Below are 19,300 nucleotides of genomic sequence, written 5' to 3' on the forward strand. Positions count from 1 at the left end.
GGGAGGGGGAGTGTCCAAGGGCCCTTTGTTTGATGGCATCTCTGTTTACAGAGTTTACTCTTTAATCTCAACCTGTTTCCTCCTCCTCCTCCCGCGGCTCCTCAGCACTCCTGTGCGCGGCGGCGGAGTGCCCAGGCGCAGCCCGGCAACAGGGCGCGGCGGCGGGCGCGGGCTCCCCCGTCCTCTCCCCCAGCGGCCGGTGCGAGGATGTCCCGGAGACCCCGGCACAGGTAACCCGCTGTCTGCGGGCGGCGGACGGCCGGCCGCGCTCCGCGCCTGTCAGAAGGGGCGCGGGACGGGAGAGAGGGAAGGCGGCAGCAGGACACCGGCTCGCCCGGCGGACGGGCGGGCAGCCCCCCCCGTCCTCCGTGCACCTGGTCTACTCCGCCCCCGATGCCGAGGCGTCCCCCTCCTCCGGAGGCACCGGGGGAGCGGCAGCCCAGCGGGACGCGCCGCAGAGCCGCCGGTGCCGGGGTGCTCGGGCCCCGCGCTGCGCGCCTGCGGGGAGCCGGCGCTCGCCGGCCGCAGGACCCAGCGCGGAGTCCGACGGAGCTGCGTGCCCCGCAGCCGCAAGGCGGGACAATGTCTGGCGGGCTCGGCGGCGGCAGGTAGCGCATCCCGTCCCATTCATTCATTCATTCCCGGCAGGGTGAGGCGGTAGGTGGGCGGCGGGTGCGGGGACTCGGTTCGCTCCCTCGACTTTTTCCTTTATTCCTGCGGCCCTTTTTTCCTTGGAAGCGCGGCTCTCGCCGGCGGGGCTTAGCTTTTTCCCGGCACACGCCACTCCGCACATGCCGTAGCGCGGCAGCGCGGGCGGAGGGCTGCGGGTCCGACGGAGCGCTCGGCCACAGCTGTCACCCGTGCCCGCCCGCCTGCCGCGCACCCCGGCCCGGGCCATCGCTGCCACCCCGCGCCAGGGGCCGGGGGCGGCGGTGACCCGGCGGCGGCGGACTGGACGTGACGGGGCGGCAGCGCCGCGTGGCCGTGGCCGTGCCGCCGCTGCCGGGCGGGCGCACAGAGCGGGGTTGTTGTCTCATTAGCCGGGGACGGCGGGTCGGACACGTGGAGGCTTTTTTCTCTTTCTTTTTGCAGCCCGGCATCCTCTCCTCCTCCCCTCCCCTTTGGCTGGGTGCGACAGGGGAGAAGGTCGCAGCCCTGTTTGTCGCTTCCCGCGCGCCAGCCCCGTCCGGTGGGACTGGGGGCTTGGTGGGTCTTTCCTAAGGAAGAGGGGCTTGCGGTGCGGGAGGAGGCGGTGAGCCGCTGGGCGAGCGCCGGGTTGTACTTTCAGTGTCAGAGCGGGGCTACGGCTTGCGGGTGAATCACCCGGCCCGTCTCTCCCGAAAGAGGACAGCCACCGCTGCCTCGCGGGCGCCGCCCGCAGGGACACGTCCGCTGCTCGGGGCTGGGAGGCCGGGGCGGCGCGGTGCGGTGTCCGCCTGATCCACGGGCGCGGCGCGGAGCGGCGCCGGTGGGGCCGCCCCGGCGGGAGCGGGCTCTGCCCCACGGGGCTGCTGCCCGAATTCCTTCATTCACTGTAACAGCAGCGAGTCATTTCCTCTACGCCTCCTCTTACTTTTTTTTTTACCTCTCCCTTTTTTTTTTCGTTCTTTTCCCCGTGTATCTTTGCACAAGCCGGTTGCCTCGGCGAACAGCCCAGCGCTGATGGGCGTCCGGGAGACTCCCTCTGTTCCGGCCGGGGGGAGCGCCGCGCCATGCCGTGCCGAGCTGTGCCGCCCAGGGGGGAAGCTTCGGGGCTGCGGCCGGAGGTGCAAAATAAAGTTTTAGAGCACCGCTGAGGGCCCGGTTGACTCAAGAAACTAGCGAGCGTCCCGGAATCCTAGGGCTCTTTTCTCCTGCTGGAGAACGCAGGTAGTACAGTGGAGTGTGCTCGGCTCTGCGGTGCCAGCGAGGCCCCAGTCATTTAAATAACCCGGTTACAGAACTGGCCCCGCACTGAAGCCCTTTAACGTATTGGCCGCTGATGCGCTGGCCGCTGCAGAGCGGCGTTTCCCTGCGCTGCCCGGCCCGCACCCCGCGCACGAAGCGCCGCCAATGGATGCGTACCTGCTGGGTGCCGTCTACGGAAAACTCGTTTTCAAAATGATACTTGGAAACTGCGCCACAAAACTTCCTTTGGCATATGGGCAGTGGCGCAGCTGTCTCTGTGTGTCACTGAGAAAAGTGAATCCACTTTGAGCGGCGGCTGGGGAAGCAGCCGCGCTCGTGGCAGCTGGAGCGTGGGAGCTTTTGCTCAAGCACGGGAGGCTCCAGCTGCCAACGAGGGGTGCGTGCGGAGTGGGAGCTTCAATCGGGGCTTACCCCCAGTGGTTATGCCGTCTAGGGAATAGGGAGTGAACCGTGGGGCTACAGGACTACAGCGCGGTGGGCACGTTGAGGGTGGCAGCGATGGGCTGGGTGGGTGAGTCAGGGGCCACCCGGCAAAGGCTGCGGGAAGACCTTGCACATCACAGCAGGCTGTGGAAAACTTCTTACATGTAGCATGTAAGCATGTTCTTTCATGGCCCATGACACAGGCCAGAAAATAGGGTGGAAGATGTAAGGTGCGATTAGCCCAGTACTTTTAAAGAATGTATGTTCAGCAGCTTGCGTTGTGGAGGTGTTTGCAGCTTGTCTAACAGTCCCTGTGCTTCACTGCAACTTAATTTAATCTCCTGAAAACAGGTTAACAGCATAAGCAACGCTTGTTAATTTTATTACAAAATAACTTTATTTTAATGTCTTAGTCATACTTTAACATACCACAGCATGACATACCATCAGATATATCACAGTTTTTAATCTTGCAGCATTACATTGACTCCTTTCTAACACTCATGGCTAGCATCTCTTAGCTAAAGTACCAGAACTGCTGCTCATACCTTAAAAGTCAGAATACTGTCTACCAGAAAGGCCCCTCTTGTTGCAAAACACTCTCTTTTAGATTTAGTTAGCTAGGTAGAACAAGTACTGTTTTTGAAAAGAGTAATGGAGTCCTTTTAACCCACAGATAGCCTCTGGGGAAATCCCTTAGTCATGAATTAGGTGAGCAGAGTATTTCAAAAACAGTATGAGGGATTTAGAAATAGATTGGAGATAATAAAGTTAGAGAAATGGAGAATATAGAAGGGTTCAGTCATTCATTTGTTACTTGCAGGATATTAAACAAACTTGTCCCCAGTCCTTATCTGTCCAAACCCATAAATGGAGGGCATATTTTATATCAGAGCTTATTGTATGTTAATGCTGCCATTTACTGTCTTTACTTAGTTTCAAAAACTTGTGCCATAAACATTTTCTCAAACAAGATTATTGTTTAGCTTTTTGTTTTGCTACGAAGTCTGTTTTGTTATGGAACAATATATCTGCTGTATTAAACATACAAAATCACTAATATTTTTCAGAATGTATGGCATTCGTTAAAGATCTTAAACATTCACTCATGTACTGGACACAGCCTCTAGTTGTCTTTATTGTCCCAAACATTGTATTTTAATTTGAAACCTTCATTGGTTGAAAGTTTGCCAAATGTGTAATTCACCACTGATCTAACATTAGGAGCAGGTCTAAACATGCACAGTAATACGAAGGTTGCCAGCCTTTTGCTTGTATCTGTGGATACCAAAAACAGCAGAACCAGTTCAGAATACTAGAACAACAGAATGCAGAACAAAATCTTGTTGTGCAAGTTTAAAAACTTTTATCTGTGTAACCTTTGCAAGGATTGGGGGGAGGGGGGGTGTTGAGTTTTGTAATTAAGTAGCTCGAGTCCTCATGTTCCACTCTCTCATTGTGTTTCCTTTTGCAGTATATATAGTAGTGATGATGATGAAGAAGATGTTGAGGTGTATGATCATGATTATGATGGTCTGCTTCCTAAGACTGGAAAACGTCACTTAGGAAAAACCAGGTGGACCCGTGAAGAGGTAAATCCCAAGTTCATTCATCTCCTGCATGTTAAAAGATAAGAAAGAGCATGGATCACGTTCTTCTCCTAGTTGCTTCGTGTTCTTCACCATATTGCTAATCTGCAAATTTACTTCAGTGACAATCCCATATCTGAGGACAACTTTTTTTGACCCGCTAGCTACATTCAGTGTTTTATTTAACTTTGAGCATAGTTCTTACCTTTTCAGTAAAACGTATAGACACAATTTTTAGGTTTCCACCAAGCTCTGTGTTATAGCACGTGATGTGTGAATCTCTGTGTAATCCCTGAGAAGCAGATTCCGAGTCACCTGTAGCAGTGCCTCATTGTTACTGCTTGCCTCTGTCTGAAACTACTGCTGTATGAGAATCAACCTGTGTTCAGTGTCCCACAGCAGCCAACAACTGTGGCAGAAACTGCTGCAGTCCTTCTGTACCACTGGAATTTTGCACTTTAATTGCAGCATTATGATTCCAAGCAGAAATAAATTAAAAGCTGGAGGAGAGAAATCCAGCAGTCCCAAAACCGAGCATTCAAGATGTATTTTGCTTTTCAAGGTCAGAATGTGTTTTAGTCGTGATACCCTTGTGCTGACTTTCTGGGAGAATTGTGGTATTAAACTCCTTTGCCAGGTGGATATCCTTTGGCCATTTAACTGGTTTGAGTTTGTTGTGAAATACATTAATACAGTTCTTGAGTTATGTTTTGACTTTCTCTTCTCTAACAATGTGTATTGATGTAAAAACAGTGGCAGGTCACCTCTTGCAAGCCTTTCATTTATTTATTTTAAATCATATTCTGCCCTTACAAAGGTGGACGTGGTTGTGATGTGGCCAGGGAGAAAAGGATGGCCATGAAGTCCAATGGCCATTGTCCTGTCAGATGAACTGGGAGCATACTGGGAGATGCTAACTGAGGAAGGAGAGAGCTACTCTTCTCTTCTTATCTCCTGGGGCATCTCTGGTTCGTTTTACACTATATCTTTCCCAGTACATAAGATTGGATTCTTCTGTCTTTAGGGTCTATATTTCTGGCCTTATCACTAAAAAGATTGGGCCAAATTTTTTTGCTATTTGCAAGTATGCAAAACGCCCTCACAGAGAACAGGAGCAAAAAGGAGCTGTTAGTTCTATTGTGCATTTATTGTAGGTGGGTAGGCCGTGAGCAAATCTCTGGAACTCTGATTACTTGTAAGACATATAAGCCTTAGGGCGTGATTTTCAGAGGTCCCCAGGTAGCTGAGTGCCTGAGTGTTACTGAATTCCAAGGTTATTCTGATGCTTGGCATCTAAACGCCCATGCCCTCCTGTAAATCCAGTCCAATAATAACAGTTACAGTGCTTTGATGAGTAAAATGGGAATGTATATTGTGAGTCAAAGAACTGCACACAAGTCAGTCTTTCTCCTACAGCGCAGTAAAGAACCTACCAAAATCCAAAGGAGTAGAAAAATCTTCTGCTTTAGGCAATTAAAAGCGTGAGAAGTCTACAGACCACCCTCCCTTACACTGAGAAAGCAGAAGTAGATGCATAAGAAGCTAGAAGAACAAATTTAAAAAAAAAAATCATTTGGATTATAAGAGACTGCAATATTAATTATATCTGGGGGGGTTTTTAATGATCCAGGATGAGAAATTGAAGAAGCTTGTGGAGCAGAATGGGACAGAAGACTGGAAAGTCATTGCTAATTTCCTTCCTGTAAGTGGATATTGGTTTCTGTCTCCAGGCCTAGTAGCAACTCTTCGTCAAGAGGTTTCCTTGATAAAGGGGAAGGGGAGTGGTTGCTTTATAGTTACATTTTCAGGGGAGATATAAAACCTCCACAAATGGAGAGCATAAAAATTTGGTTAGATTACTGTGGAAACCCTTACATTTATTTTCCCTTTCACTTCTCAGAAAGGGTTGGAAAAAATCAAACAAGCAAAAATGGGGGATGGTGGGGTCTTGCACAGTAGATGGTCAATGTGACAATGAAACAAAATATCTCAGCACAGCGGAAAAAAATAACTTTGGTGAATTGTAAGTATGATTTTGATGATAATTGCTTTGTGAACACTTTGGCTGTTGCTGAAATACTGCATGTGAAAGCATGCCAGCTATTGTGCAGATAGGGAAGATAAAGTGTGTAGTTTTGGTGATGGAGTCCTCAATGCAGAAGTGATGAAAACCTTATCTATTCTGTGAGCAAATTGATAGTTGAGCACCTTCTTCTCAGACTTACTGTATGACTCCATGTTGTTTAGTAGTCTTAGGTGGCAGTGAAATCCATCGAAACAAGTGTACGTAAATAGGAGCATTCTCACTCTACTTTGATCTTGTCTGAAGAATAATCCACTTTGTGTATTTCACATTTCACTAGAATCGGACAGATGTTCAGTGCCAGCACCGATGGCAGAAGGTACTAAACCCAGAACTTATTAAAGGTCCGTGGACTAAAGAGGAGGATCAAAGGGTAATCAGTTTTCCTTTCTGTCTGATTAATGCCTTACTAGCAGATTTTAGGTGTCGGGGCAAAACTCCTGGAATCTTTGGTGGTCTCAACATTATAATGGCCAGAGGCAGACCGTATTTGTGTAGTGCTTTCTAAGTTTGCTATGCAAGTAAATTAATGCTGCTTTACAGCACTGTAATGTAGAATTGCAGTCTAGCAATGCCTTAACTATTACCAGATTTTTCCTTTTGGGTAAAAATATGAATGGGAAGTGGGGAACCTTAATTGCTTTTAGCTTTACTGTGGCAGTTTTGAGAACTGTTGTTGAAAATACTGCTTCACCAAAGAAAAAAATTTCATTGATTCATTGTGCATCATTAAATACAGGCAGTTTTTATGTCCTTCTTTGAAGGTAATAGAGCTCGTGCAGAAATATGGTCCAAAGCGCTGGTCTGTCATTGCTAAGCATTTGAAGGGAAGGATTGGAAAACAGTGCAGGGAGAGGTGGCACAACCATTTGAATCCAGAAGTGAAGAAAACCTCCTGGACAGAAGAGGAAGATAGAATTATTTACCAGGCACACAAGAGGCTGGGAAACAGATGGGCAGAGATTGCAAAGTTGCTGCCTGGACGGTAATGACATATACCTTTGGCTCTTAAAAAAGGGAAAAAGGAAAAAGCTGCAGGTCTGAGCAGCCTGTTTTGGACGCCTCAGGCTGCACTGTATAAATCAAAAAATTTTGGAACCAAAACCTCAGAAGCCAGTGACACCGATGTGCGTTTTTCTCAGTGGGGAATTTCACTGTTTGGTCAGTACATGGAACAGTATGCTATTTTTATAGGCTTTTAATGTTTGCCACAGGTAAAAAACCCAGTAACTAGAGCAAGACCATAAGAGTTTCCTAAATGTCTGTGCAGTCTTATTTGTGCCTGTGGTGACTGTCAAAATTTAAATTGATTTAACAGGGAAGGGTCAGACTCTGCAAGTGGAACACAATTTACATTCAGCCAAGGATATGCCTTCAATATGAAATCCAGTTTGTTTATTCAGAATTATTTAAGATTCTTCAACTTTTGTAATTGCTCCTGAATCATCCAGATAATTTTGGCCTGTTAAAAATCCATGTGTAAAACAGGAGAAACTTTTTCCTCAAACTCTGGTCCTGGAAATATTTATCTCACTGGAAGCTTTTGCAGTGTCTTATTTGCTGTGATTAAAAGTGATTCAAAGTGTGGGCAAGCAAGTAATGTAAGCAAGGGAGAGGTTTCCCTTCCTACTTTTCTTTCTGCTATTTGGTAAAACGCCTTCAAGATCTAAATATAAGGCCTAAGATCATGACAGCCTTTTAAGCAGTCATTCTCTGTGGTCTTACCTTCTAGAAGATAACAAGAAAGGGATTACCCCTTGGAAATATTTTAGTAGCTTCCACACATCACAGATACTGCTTTGAATGATACCGTGCAGTGATGATGTTTTTTCCAATAGCAGAGCTGTTTTTAAGCATACCCTTAAAATCTCACAAACTTGATAAGTTTGCTTTTTCTGAGTCATGTATGTGAGGATTTGAATCTCAGTTTTTGTGCATCTAAGAAAAATCCCAACAGTTTTGTTTGCTGAGTTTTTGTGTACAGCATGATGTTGTCGTCGTCTAGGTGACCAGCTGGAAAGTTGCTTGGAAGTTAGTCTATTCACGACTGTTCTCCACAGTCTTTCTTTCCAGCAATGAGACACAATAAGATTCCTCTGAAGTATTAAGATATAGGAAGATGATGTTGGCATTCCTATAGGATAGCCTCAAAGGGATGTTAGCCTTTGTTGTCACCTCACTTCATGGGAATAAGGTGAAGCTGAAGTTAGCAATTTCTTCCAATTTGAGGATTTAAGCCATGAGAGATTGCTTTAAAAAGTACATAAACAACCGTAGCCTGTTTTCCTTTTCCCCTGACTTTCATACTGAGCATCTTTCCTGAGAAGTTGGGAGTAGCATTTGTAATGGTGGGAGAAGGAGGAAGGTCAGAGAAGAGCTCAGGGTTTAAACAGAAATGCCAGCAGCAGTTCCCTGCCTCTTGACCTGTCTGAATTGGAAATGCTCATTTTTGAAACTCCTTGAACATCTGTATTTCTGTTGCAGAACTGATAATGCTATCAAGAACCACTGGAACTCCACCATGCGCCGAAAGGTTGAGCAGGAGGGCTACCTGCAGGAGTCCTCCAAAGCCTGTCACTCCTCAGCAGCTGCTGGCTTTCAGAAGAACAACCACTTGATGGCCTTTGCTCACAACCCATCGCCACCTGCCCAGCTGCCAGTGGCCAGCCAGCCCCCGCTGAGCAGTGACTACCCTTACTACCACATCTCTGAGCCACAGAATGTAAGTGCCTGAAAATGTGAGTGTGGTGGGGGTGCTCGTTTTGCCTTGTTGAATAGATGGGTGCAGTTTAGCCATGCCTGGTTTCAGGAAGCGTGAAGGATTTTCTTCGTCTTGGTGGGCTTGGATGTGTTTGAGGATTTCTTTGACTTTTGCTTCATTCAGTGGTGAAAATATGTACATTTCAAACTGGTGGCATTCAGGTGGTGGAACCGGGTACAGCGGGTTTAATGCCTTGGGAGCAGTTAACATATTTCTTAGAGTTGTGAATATTAAATTTCTTGAATATCAGTTGAATCTCATTAATTCTGTGTTCCATGTCAAAATCTTCCCACGTTCTCTTTAGTAATATTCTGTTTGTGGGTTGCCTGTTGGAACCAAGTAAACAAGTATTGGTTTTAATCAGATTTCTTTTCTATTAATGATTAATAATGAAACGGGCTTCTGCTTCAGACAGTTGCATTGTGGAGTTTTAGATGATAATAAATTGCATCTTTTGCTTTTTCACTTCAATTTAGAAAATCCTTACAAATGTGTCTATAATTATTCATCTTTTCTCATTCAGGAAGGGTAAATATTTCATATGTGAATTTTCTTTCTTCCTCTAATGCTCACTGTCATATTCCTAAAAACCTGATTACTTTTCTTGTAAACATTTTTAGTTTTTTTGCTATTTCATCTCCACAGACTACAAATATTAAGTACCTAAAACCAAAGTATGTTTAACACAAATTCACAATGCAAGCAGATAATATGATGGAAATAATCACTTTTTGCTTTTTGGCCTAGGTTCCTGGTCAGATCCCATATCCAGTAGCACTGCATGTAAATATTGTCAATGTACCTCAGCCAGCTGCTGCAGCTATCCAGGTAGATAACTTGAACCTCATTTCAAGAGTCAATTTCTTAAATATTTGATAAATTAAAATGCAGACGACATCATACATTAAGAAAACATTTTAATGTATTAAGTGTGGTGAAAAGAGAAAATGGGGGAGATGGGGGAGTTCTAACATGGCTAATAATTGCTCCTTCTGAAGTGGATTTAAAATGCAGTAGTTGACATCTGGTGTGATGGCTTTCACTTTCTCCATTTCAAATGTCTATACTGAAATTCAGCAGGGACTTTGGTAGTGGAAAACACAATTGACATTTGTTTCATCTTTGAATCTAATTTGACTGTTATAACCACAGGTCGGCAAACCATGAGCATTTTAGTTGCTACATCCTATCAGACCTTTATCTTTTCTTTTCCCTTAACTCTTAATTTCAGAGACACTATAATGATGAAGACCCTGAGAAAGAAAAGCGAATAAAGGAATTAGAGTTGCTACTAATGTCGACTGAGAATGAACTGAAAGGGCAGCAGGCATTACCAGTAAGATTGTCACTGTGTGCTTGGATGGAGGGATAGCAGCCTTACCCCAGTGCTTGTCTTTTTAACTTTTTACTCCCCCTCTGCCTTCAGTACTAATCAAGGCTCTATATTTCCGTTTTAAAAGGATGAAACATAGCACATACATAATCTGTATCCACTTTGTAAATTCTTCTATTGAAAAAAAAATCCAAAATATTTGCAGGTATCTTACTTTGCAAAGTGGGAGCAGGATTGGGCTCTGTAACGTGACGTAATATTGGAAACATGATGGTTGTACAAAAAGTAAAAATCCTGCAGATCTATAATCAATAACGGGATCTGTGTTTCTGAAAGTGTGCCGTGGTTCATGTGATGAAAATACAGTGCCTGTGCATTAGATTTTTCTTCTCTGTTGTATTCTTTCCTTCAGCTGTGTTTATACACTTTGTAAGCTTCAGACTTGGTGCATGTTTGAGAGTTTGTTTTACTCCTCCGAATAATGTTAGATTCTTCATAACTGCATGTGTGGAGCAAGTGCTGGCTATTACTGAATTCTCATACTTCGTGGTATATGCCATTGGATGTTAATGTGTGAAAACCCTTATGTAACTACTTAACACCATCACCAAAGCCAAGAATCCCAAAATCATTTTTGAAGATAGGTGATAGCCAGCAGATTTTTTTTTTGTTTTGGTTTGGTTTTTTTTTGGTTTTTTTTTTTTTGGGTAATATTTAAATTAATAGTCAAAGAACTGCATGCATGATACGTTAGTTTGGCCACTTTTTAACTTTAGTTAATGTTTTGCAATTTCTTCTGTTGCATGATCACACTGGAAAGAAACTTCTGTTAATTTGTTCTTCTGCTTTCCTAACCACGTTGATTTGACAGCCTCTTCATTGCATTGGTGTAAGCTGTAGCATTAGACAGGGATAGCAGAAGAAAAGGAGATCAGCAGACAAAAGCAACTCTAACTCTAAAACCATTTAGCCTTCTACAGTGCTGAGCGCTCAGTAGGGAAATCCTGCCGTTTCTTGCTTCTGACAGAAAAGGACTTTGCAGACACTTTTTGAGCACTTGGAGTAACAAAGTATGAATTGATTATGTGTTAGTAATGACATAGCCTATAATTCTGGAAGTAAGTTATGAGGTGACTTTGGGATAACAAATACAATGCCAGTGTTACTTAAGATCTTGCACTGATGAAAGGAAACATCTTGACAATTGTTTCATAGGCATAAGCTTTTAGATGATGCAACTACTTTTATCTTTCCTCCAGTGGCATCTGACACCTTGTGCAATTTCATTGCTAAGTTCCTTCTGCCTTTCCCCCCTCCCTTTTCTTTTTTTTTTTTCTTCTTCTTCCTTTAGACACAGAACCACACATCAAACTACCCCGGCTGGCACAGCACCACAATTGCTGACAGTACCAGGACCAGTGGTGACAGTGCACCTGTTTCCTGTTTGGGGGAACACCACCACTGTACTCCATCTCCACCGGTGGATCACGGTTGCTTACCTGAGGAAAGTGCATCCCCCGCACGGTGCATGATTGTTCACCAGAGCAACATCCTGGATAATGTTAAGAATCTCTTAGAATTTGCAGAAACACTCCAGTTAATAGACTCCGTAAGTAGACTTGCCGCCTCAAGTGGATTTGTGCGTGGTCAAGGAGTAAGGGGTGAGGAGCTGGGATTGTCCTAAATGTGCTTGTTGGTTTTTTCCCCGAGTAACTTTGAGTTGCTCCAGGATCTGAAGCTTATCTTCTGACATAACAAAATGCAGCTGCTCGTAAATGAAGCCCTCCAGCATGGATGCATATGCTTTTTGTGGGTGTCTCCCTTTCCTGCTATGTCTTGGAATGGGAGTGTGAGTTTTGGCAAGCTGCACAGTAGGAGCTTGAAGCAACCTCTCAACATTAAGTCTCCTTAAAATAAAATCAGAGACACAGTGAAAGATTTTAAGTAATGAAATTATATTTATTGATATTTGAAGTGACACATGCCATAGGTTTATGTGTGGCTGCTCATGTACTGGCATAATTTTCTAGAATTTTTTTGTTGTAGCCTCAATAGCTGCTTCTCAAAGTTTAAGGAGCTTGCCCTGGCACATGTGATGGACTGTAAAAACACATTTGAATGTCATGTATCTGACTGACATTTGACATGAACCTGTTCCCGTTGCAGTCTCTGGGATGCTACATGTAAAGAAGTAGCACATTGAATTATGTTTTCTGGTGACAATCTCCTTCTGAAGCAGAGGTGTCTGCTTCATACGGCATCATGTCCTCTTCAGCACATCCAGAGCAGCATTGCATGTTAGGAGGAGGCCAGTCTTGGTCTACAGCACACATTTTTTTTGTAGTAAAAGGCACCATCATCATACCAAGCAGAAAACACTGGGCAAGTAAATAGTAAAGACATAATTCATTAGGGACTCAGTTGCCAGCAACACTACTAGGATGTCAGACAGTTTGATAAGATCAAGGCATGTATTCAAAACACAAATTGTGTTCACAGTGTTGCTGCTCCCATGAACAGGGTCAGGCTGAATTGAACTGGGAAAGACTTTGTTGTTGTTGTTGGTTACAGGCATATCCTAGTGCTGTATTTTCATGAGGTGGCACTATACACTGTCTTATAGCTCCGTGCCTCCCACGTTGTTTCAGGATCCTTCATCATGGGGTGATCTCAGCAGTTTTGAATTCTTTGAAGACACAGACACTCCGGCTAGCAGAGCTCCCTCAGGCACAGTCGCGCAGCTTCAGCAAAGAGGGGCCGGTGCTTGTAGACCTCAAGGACACCCCACCACAAATTTGAGCAAAGTCATGTTGAGTCAGGGCTCTCTTGGCTCACCAAAGACCTTATCTGCCTCACAGGGCAGTGCAGCTCCGTGGGTCCTTCTTCGCAAAAGGAGAGGGCACTGCAGCCCCTTAGCCAGTGGCCACGGTAGCACCTTGGTCCTAGCTGACGTCAGCAGCTCAACTCCTCCTAAGCGCTCCCCTGTCAAAAGCCTGCCCTTCTCTCCCTCGCAGGTAGATCAAGACTTCTGCACAGATGTTACTAATTCTCAAAAGTCACCCCAGTATTAACAATTTAGAAACTAATCCTTTGGAACAAATGACTAATTACCGTTGTGCTTGTTGATTTCACTCCGTGTTTGAATCTTCTCACTGCTCCTAGCCTTCACCACTGAGTTTAGTTAATCAGCAAGCTAACTGTTGGTTCTTGTCTTTTAAATTCATCTGTGGGGCTTGGTTTTTTGCCTCTTTGGATCTTTTTGTAGGGGAGTGTGACTCCTTGCTTTACTCTTGCTGCTAACTCCAACTACTAGAGTTTAACATTTCTGATCATTTTTGATACTTTCCATCTCTGTCCACTTACAGTATGATTCATTGACCTAGAAAACCCCAAACTGCATTTAAATAGCATTCAGGTTGTGAGACAAACTGACAACAACCAGAAAATTCAAATCACAGTCGCCATCCTCTGCCCAGGCCATGAGAGTTGGAGTGGAATAGGAATGAGGAGGAAAATGGCCTGTTAAAATGGCCTGGCGTGCATTTTCATATTTCTGATGATGGTTGCTTTGTTTCACAGCTGTAGCACTATTTAAAAGTGTTTTGGATTTTTTGTTTGTCTGTGTTGTTTTGCTTTAGTCTTCGATATCAAAGAAACACTTTTTCATGAAGGATAGTAAAAGATTTCATGTAATGATTTCCCGCTGTATTTCCCGTTACCATATTAGGTATTTTAATCATATTTATCCAGTGAAAGCCAGATTTTCTTACATGCCACATTTTTATAAAGTGACAGATTGAATCTAGAAGGTAATGCATGGAATTGTTGTCAGAATAAAGGATACCACTATGCTCGCAGATTTGTAGAGGCTAGAAATAGAAACAATATTTTAGGTTACTAGGTAGAACACATGCAAGAGCAATTTTCTCCAAACAAATAGTGCTGCCTCCTTTTCAGTCAGCTGTTTCCATTCCAAAGCATTCCATGTACCTGTCACAGGTGGCAGTTTTCATTTTATGCTCTGAAAATGAAGCACTTTCTTTTGAGAGAGATGATAGGAAATTTATTTTCCTGTCATAAACACTTTATTTACTGCCCTAAAAGCCCCTCGATGCCCCATATAAATCTTTGTGGAATTTAACCCCATTTCCTGTGGGTTTGTTTCTGAAACATCCCTTGCTCATTTTCACCCAGTTTCTTGGGCACATTGCTCTTAATTGAAGTTTATTTGGAGAAATCCACATCAGGCTCTGAAAGTGGTGGAAAGTGTTTCTCATTGGAACAGAGTGTCGTTTCCTTTAGACTTTACCTCGCTAGCTTCCTGAGCCAAACCATTGAGTATTTTTTCACAATGTAGTTAGGTACCCCACATACCCCTACTCGCATCATAGGGTCAGAAGAGCGACTCATGTCAATCAGAAGAAAACAATTTATTTTTCTTCTGTTAAATAATGTCAGCTTAAGAGGTCAACCATGTAATCTGGATGTTCCTGTTAATTTTTTCTTTCCACACCTGCAGTTCTTAAACACCTCATCCAATCACGAAAACTTGAACCTGGACAACCCTGCACTTACCTCCACGCCGGTATGTGGCCATAAGATGGCAGTTACCGCCCCATTCCACAGGGACCAGACTTTCAAAGCTCAGAAGGAAAACCACGTGTAAGTCTATTGTCTTGTTGAACTCAGTGAGGGTCCATTTCTTCAGGTTTGCATGCAACCAAAGTGCTGGCTCAGCGTGTGCATCAGGCTGTAAGAGGGTAGGTTTACAGTAGACACAAGGAAAGAATTCTTCACTGAGAGGGTGGTGAGGCACTGAAACAGGCTGGCCAGAGAAGTTTTGAATGGCCTACCCATGGGTGAAGCCCTGGGGAACCTGGTCTTATGGAAGGTGTGCCTGCCTGTGGCAGGTTGGTTGGAACTAGATGATCTTTAAGGACTGTTCCAACCTAAACCATTCTACGAGTCTATGCTTCCTGCGAAGTTGTTTGCGCACACATTCAGATTTTTCTTAGTTGGGAGTAAAACTTCCACTTTATGACTATGGAGGTAGGTTATTAATACATAATATTAATACAGAAAACCATGCATGTAGGCTCACCAATTTTTAAAGTCAAGTCATTACACCTTATCACAGTCAAATGGATGTTCTGCTGTGAAAGCAAAATGGATTATAGAATTGCAGGGAAATATTTTCCAAAGTCTTACAACAATACTGCCTGTACGCAAATATTTCTGTAAAGAGGTAGTATTTCCAAGCATCTTCCTTTAAAGTTCCTCTACTTCTTTTTAAAGTTTCAGGACTCCAGCAATCAAGAGGTCGATATTAGAAAGCTCTCCAAGAACACCCACTCCATTCAAAAACGCACTTGCAGCTCAGGAAATCAAATACGGTCCTTTGAAGATGCTGGTAAGAAGGAAACAATGATAAAAGTTGCTTTGATATTAGTGCAGAGGGATGTTCTGGGACTTGGATATAACGTTTCTTTCTTTCAGCCTCAAACTCCAACTCATCTTGTAGAAGATCTGCAGGATGTTATCAAGCAGGAGTCGGAGGAATCTGCAATAGTGGCTGGGCTACATGAAAGTGGACCCCCTTTGCTGAAGAAAATCAAACAAGAGGTAAATCTCAAACTTACCTGAGGCAATTTAATTCAGAACTCTTTGCTGAGAAACTTATACCAATGGCTTTTCTGTTAAATAGCTGTGTCTGTTTTTCTTTCATGTGAGCCCCAAGATCTTAGTGTCGGTTCCATATAGTATACTAGGCATGTCTAATTCATCTCCCATTGATTTCCATAGAAGTCTTTCTCCTGTTTTCAGCAGGGGTTTGCTTGGCCGTTCTAATGCAGTTTTCGTTTGAAACTTAAAAAGAAAAGAAAAATTAGACATGAATTTGGATTGAATCTTTCAAATATTGGTGAAAAGTATAGAAGAACCCCATGGGGACCAAGCTCCATGGAGTGACTTAGAAACCTGAACATTTGAGGACATTGCATTATATTACTTTGTCACTAAAGTTCTAAAAATACATATATTCTCAATCCTTTCTGGGGGATTAAACTCCTGAATACTGGCAGAACACTGAGTGCAAGTATTCAAAGTTTTATTAGATGGGGATTTTTTGAGAACCTTGAACTTTTTTCCTCTGCAAAGAGCAGGGCTGCTTTAAAAGATAGTACTGTAAACATGCATTATGCACCTCTGTGAAATATATTTGTTCAATTTATTAAGCAACTGACAGAGATCTCCTGGTCAGTTATGTGCTGGTTGAATCATGTCTTTTCTGCTTTCAGGTGGAGTCTCCAACAGATAAAGCTGGAAATTTTTTTTGCTCAAATCACTGGGAAGGAGAAAACCTGAACACTCAGCTCTTTCCACCTGGGTCTACTATGGAAGATGTGCCAGTAAGTACAAGTTTTCACACCATCAAAGGAATTCTTTGTTTTACATCCCCGTTCAGTTCTTAAATGCAAGAGAAAGAATATTTTTTTCTGATTTTCTCCACAAGTAGACTTTATTCCTTATTTCCACGTCATTTTCCTGTACTAAGCATAAAAAGCAAAATGGTATCCTTAATTATCACTGTGGTGCCTATAGAAGGTTGCAGAAGTTGCAGTCGTTTTGCAGCCCACAGATTTTGAAGAGCCTACACTAGGAGGATGCCTGCACCTGTGTGTAGAAATGACTAGATCATAGAGTTAAAAACCAGTGAAAAAGAGAGAGAGTCTCTCTTGGTTTTTGCAAAGGAGACCTTGCTTGAGCACAGTTCCCTTTGCATTACCAGGACTCAGGACTATTCAGTGTTACTGTTATTCTTGTACTTGGGATTTTCACTGGATGGAAAACCCTTGCATATGGCAGTGCTCCTGCAAAGCCAAGTCCCAGAGACACAAGGCTGAGGTCTGCTCCTCATCTGTGGCTGTGCCCAGTGTAGCAACTTCTGCACTCAAGCTGTGTTTACTTACAATGCATTTGAATTCAAATTGTTCTCATGAGTTGCTGAAAATGTTTTTCTGTTTTCTTCTCCTGTTCAGAATCTTCTTACCAGTTCCATTTTAAAGATGCCTGTGTCTGAAGATGATGATAGTTTTCACAAAACAGTTGCGGTACCTAGAAACAGGCCACTAGCCAGTCCTCTGCAGGTAACTATTCTTTGATAAAAGTATCCTCTGTATATAAAATACATATATACATCCATATATATATATATTGCTTTCTCACAGACTGATTTTAGGTTTTGAGTATGGAAGAATGACATGTTCAGATGAATGTGGCTGAGGATCTCACTTTGCTTGTGGCTGCAGCAGTGCGAGGAAGCTAAACAGGGCATAGCTCCACATGTGGGGTACTGTAACTCAGCTGGGTGCAGTGTTAAATTGGTAGGACTGAGAATTAACGTGGACCAGAAGCTTTTTTTTTTCTATAGACTTCTTGTAGGCAGCACTGCTGTTCTGGAGATTTGAGTGGTGTGGTGGTGGCCAGAACTTGTGACTGGCCTTGGGGTGAGAGGAGAGACTCTAGCACTGCCTGGCTGGCACAGGGGTGGCCAGTATTACCCATCCAGCCCAGCACCATGATGGCCTTTCCCCGGTGTAGGCTGAATGTGTAATTTTTATAACACAAGTCAGATGTGAGGCTGGGGTTTATGGTTTGTGTCTATGCTTTTGCCAAGTGTTGACAAAGACATACATTTGCTGTACTTTAAAATACAGCTGTTACACAGGGACTGATCCAAAGCCCACCAGTCATTAGCAGCCAGTTTGGCAGCTCTTGTATACTTTAGGTGGAACCCACAGCAAGTCATTCAGAAAACAAAACATAATTTCTGTATTTCTGAGGTAGATGAGTGAGTGATTTTGTAGCCCTTCTCCACATGGGAGAACTAAAGGAAAGTGTCTCATTCCCCAGGGTGAGTCACTGTCAGGAAGGAAATTGTAACTCCATAGTTCCTGACTTTCAGACAGATAGTCCACATGGCTAATCCTTTCTTTCCTCCCTCTTTCCAGAATTTACATTAGAGCTTATTTACAGTAGGAAGGAATGAATAAAGGCTGGTTTTGATTAAGCACTTCTAGCCAGGCATTAAAAAAGGAGATAGTAGAATTTACACGTCCCCATTTGGTACAGTTTGCCATGGTGTAGGCTTGTATTTTGTGCTGCAGAATCATTTGATGAAAAACAGCTTTGGAGAGCAGGGATTAGGACTCCCTTTGGCATGGGAGTCTGTAGGGGTCAAAGACTCACACTCAGTATTGTTTATCTGCTCTTTCCTCATGAACTGTGTTTCTTGCCTGCACTGTGGTAGACAGCTAAGGGAAGGGTTTGAAGATCACTGCCCCTGGTCTAGGGCAGTATGTAGGGGCTGAATTCAGATCCATCTCATGGCAAAGGAGCCTGGGTCTCCAGCTCTGCAGGGTGTTGCTGGAGCTCCCTGGTGGGTGATTTGGAGGAGGCTGCTGGTCCCCATGAGCTCAGCTCTGCTGCATCCCAGCACCTGTCTGTGACCCCAGCCAAACTCTGAGCTCCTCCATAGGTTTAGGGCAAGATTTTCAGGTAGCTGAGCAGCACAGGCTGTGTGTTGTCCTGTTAGTGGTAGTTGCCTGCACTCTGGCTGTAATAAAAAAGAAGAATCTGAGAGGTCTGTAAAATAGGATCTTTTGATCTTTGGTGTAACACTGTTATGTTTCCTGCTATCTAAAAATAATTTCTTTACAAGCTGCTGTAAACGAAAGGGCTTGTTTAACCTTTTGTCCTCACTCATGCTGATTTTGTTCAGGAAGTTTACATGAGTCAATTTGTGGATCATTCTGGATTCAATTCTTCAGTCCTTGCTGAGGAAAAACATGTTAAAAGTCAGGTGCTCTCATTGTTCGGATAAAGAGGACCTTTTCTTAAGTAGGAACTCAGTTAAAAAGGACTTCCCAACTCCTCTCAGTGTTTAAAGTGTGTTGAACTGAAAGAAAAAGTAGTTGTAAAAAGCCCCAAAATAGTTAGTATGCAGCTTCTTGGTGTACTAGTATGAAGATAAAATTGTTCTCTCTGCTAATGAAACACTGAGCTTTTCAGCTGAAATGTAATCTTACATGAAGAATGAGGCTTGGGGTTTCTGTGATGGTGGCACAGACAGCTTTTTCGTAATGAAGTACAGACTTTTTATAACAATGCAGTATTGTCTGCCAATGGCTGCACTCTGGTTAGGA

At 43.9% G+C, this 19,300-nt stretch overlaps 1 protein-coding gene across 7 annotated transcripts in view; it reads left to right on the forward strand.

Moving 5' to 3' along the window:
- The first annotated feature begins 75 nt into the window (after positions 1-75).
- The window catches only part of MYB (MYB proto-oncogene, transcription factor), a 28,219-nt gene continuing 8,994 nt past the window's right edge, over positions 76-19,300 (forward strand). The window contains exons 1-15 of one of the 7 annotated variants that reach the window (XM_042017073.1): positions 89-230; positions 3,806-3,923; positions 5,551-5,622; positions 6,284-6,376; positions 6,768-6,988; positions 8,488-8,725; positions 9,512-9,592; positions 9,996-10,100; positions 11,449-11,706; positions 12,746-13,111; positions 14,617-14,759; positions 15,393-15,507; positions 15,594-15,719; positions 16,394-16,504; positions 17,135-17,242. In XM_042017073.1, the coding sequence (XP_041873007.1) occupies positions 208-230; positions 3,806-3,923; positions 5,551-5,622; positions 6,284-6,376; positions 6,768-6,988; positions 8,488-8,725; positions 9,512-9,592; positions 9,996-10,100; positions 11,449-11,706; positions 12,746-13,111; positions 14,617-14,759; positions 15,393-15,507; positions 15,594-15,719; positions 16,394-16,504; positions 17,135-17,242 (2,178 nt within the window). In that variant the 5' untranslated portion in view covers positions 89-207. The other 6 variants (XM_042017070.1, XM_042017076.1, XM_042017074.1 and 3 more) reach the window with 6 other exon arrangements.

Source organism: Corvus kubaryi, unplaced genomic scaffold (assembly GCF_017639235.1).
Source record: "Corvus kubaryi isolate FWS band 111438036 unplaced genomic scaffold, C.kubaryi_AGA036_p1.0 split3-73, whole genome shotgun sequence".
NCBI lineage: Eukaryota > Metazoa > Chordata > Aves > Passeriformes > Corvidae > Corvus > Corvus kubaryi.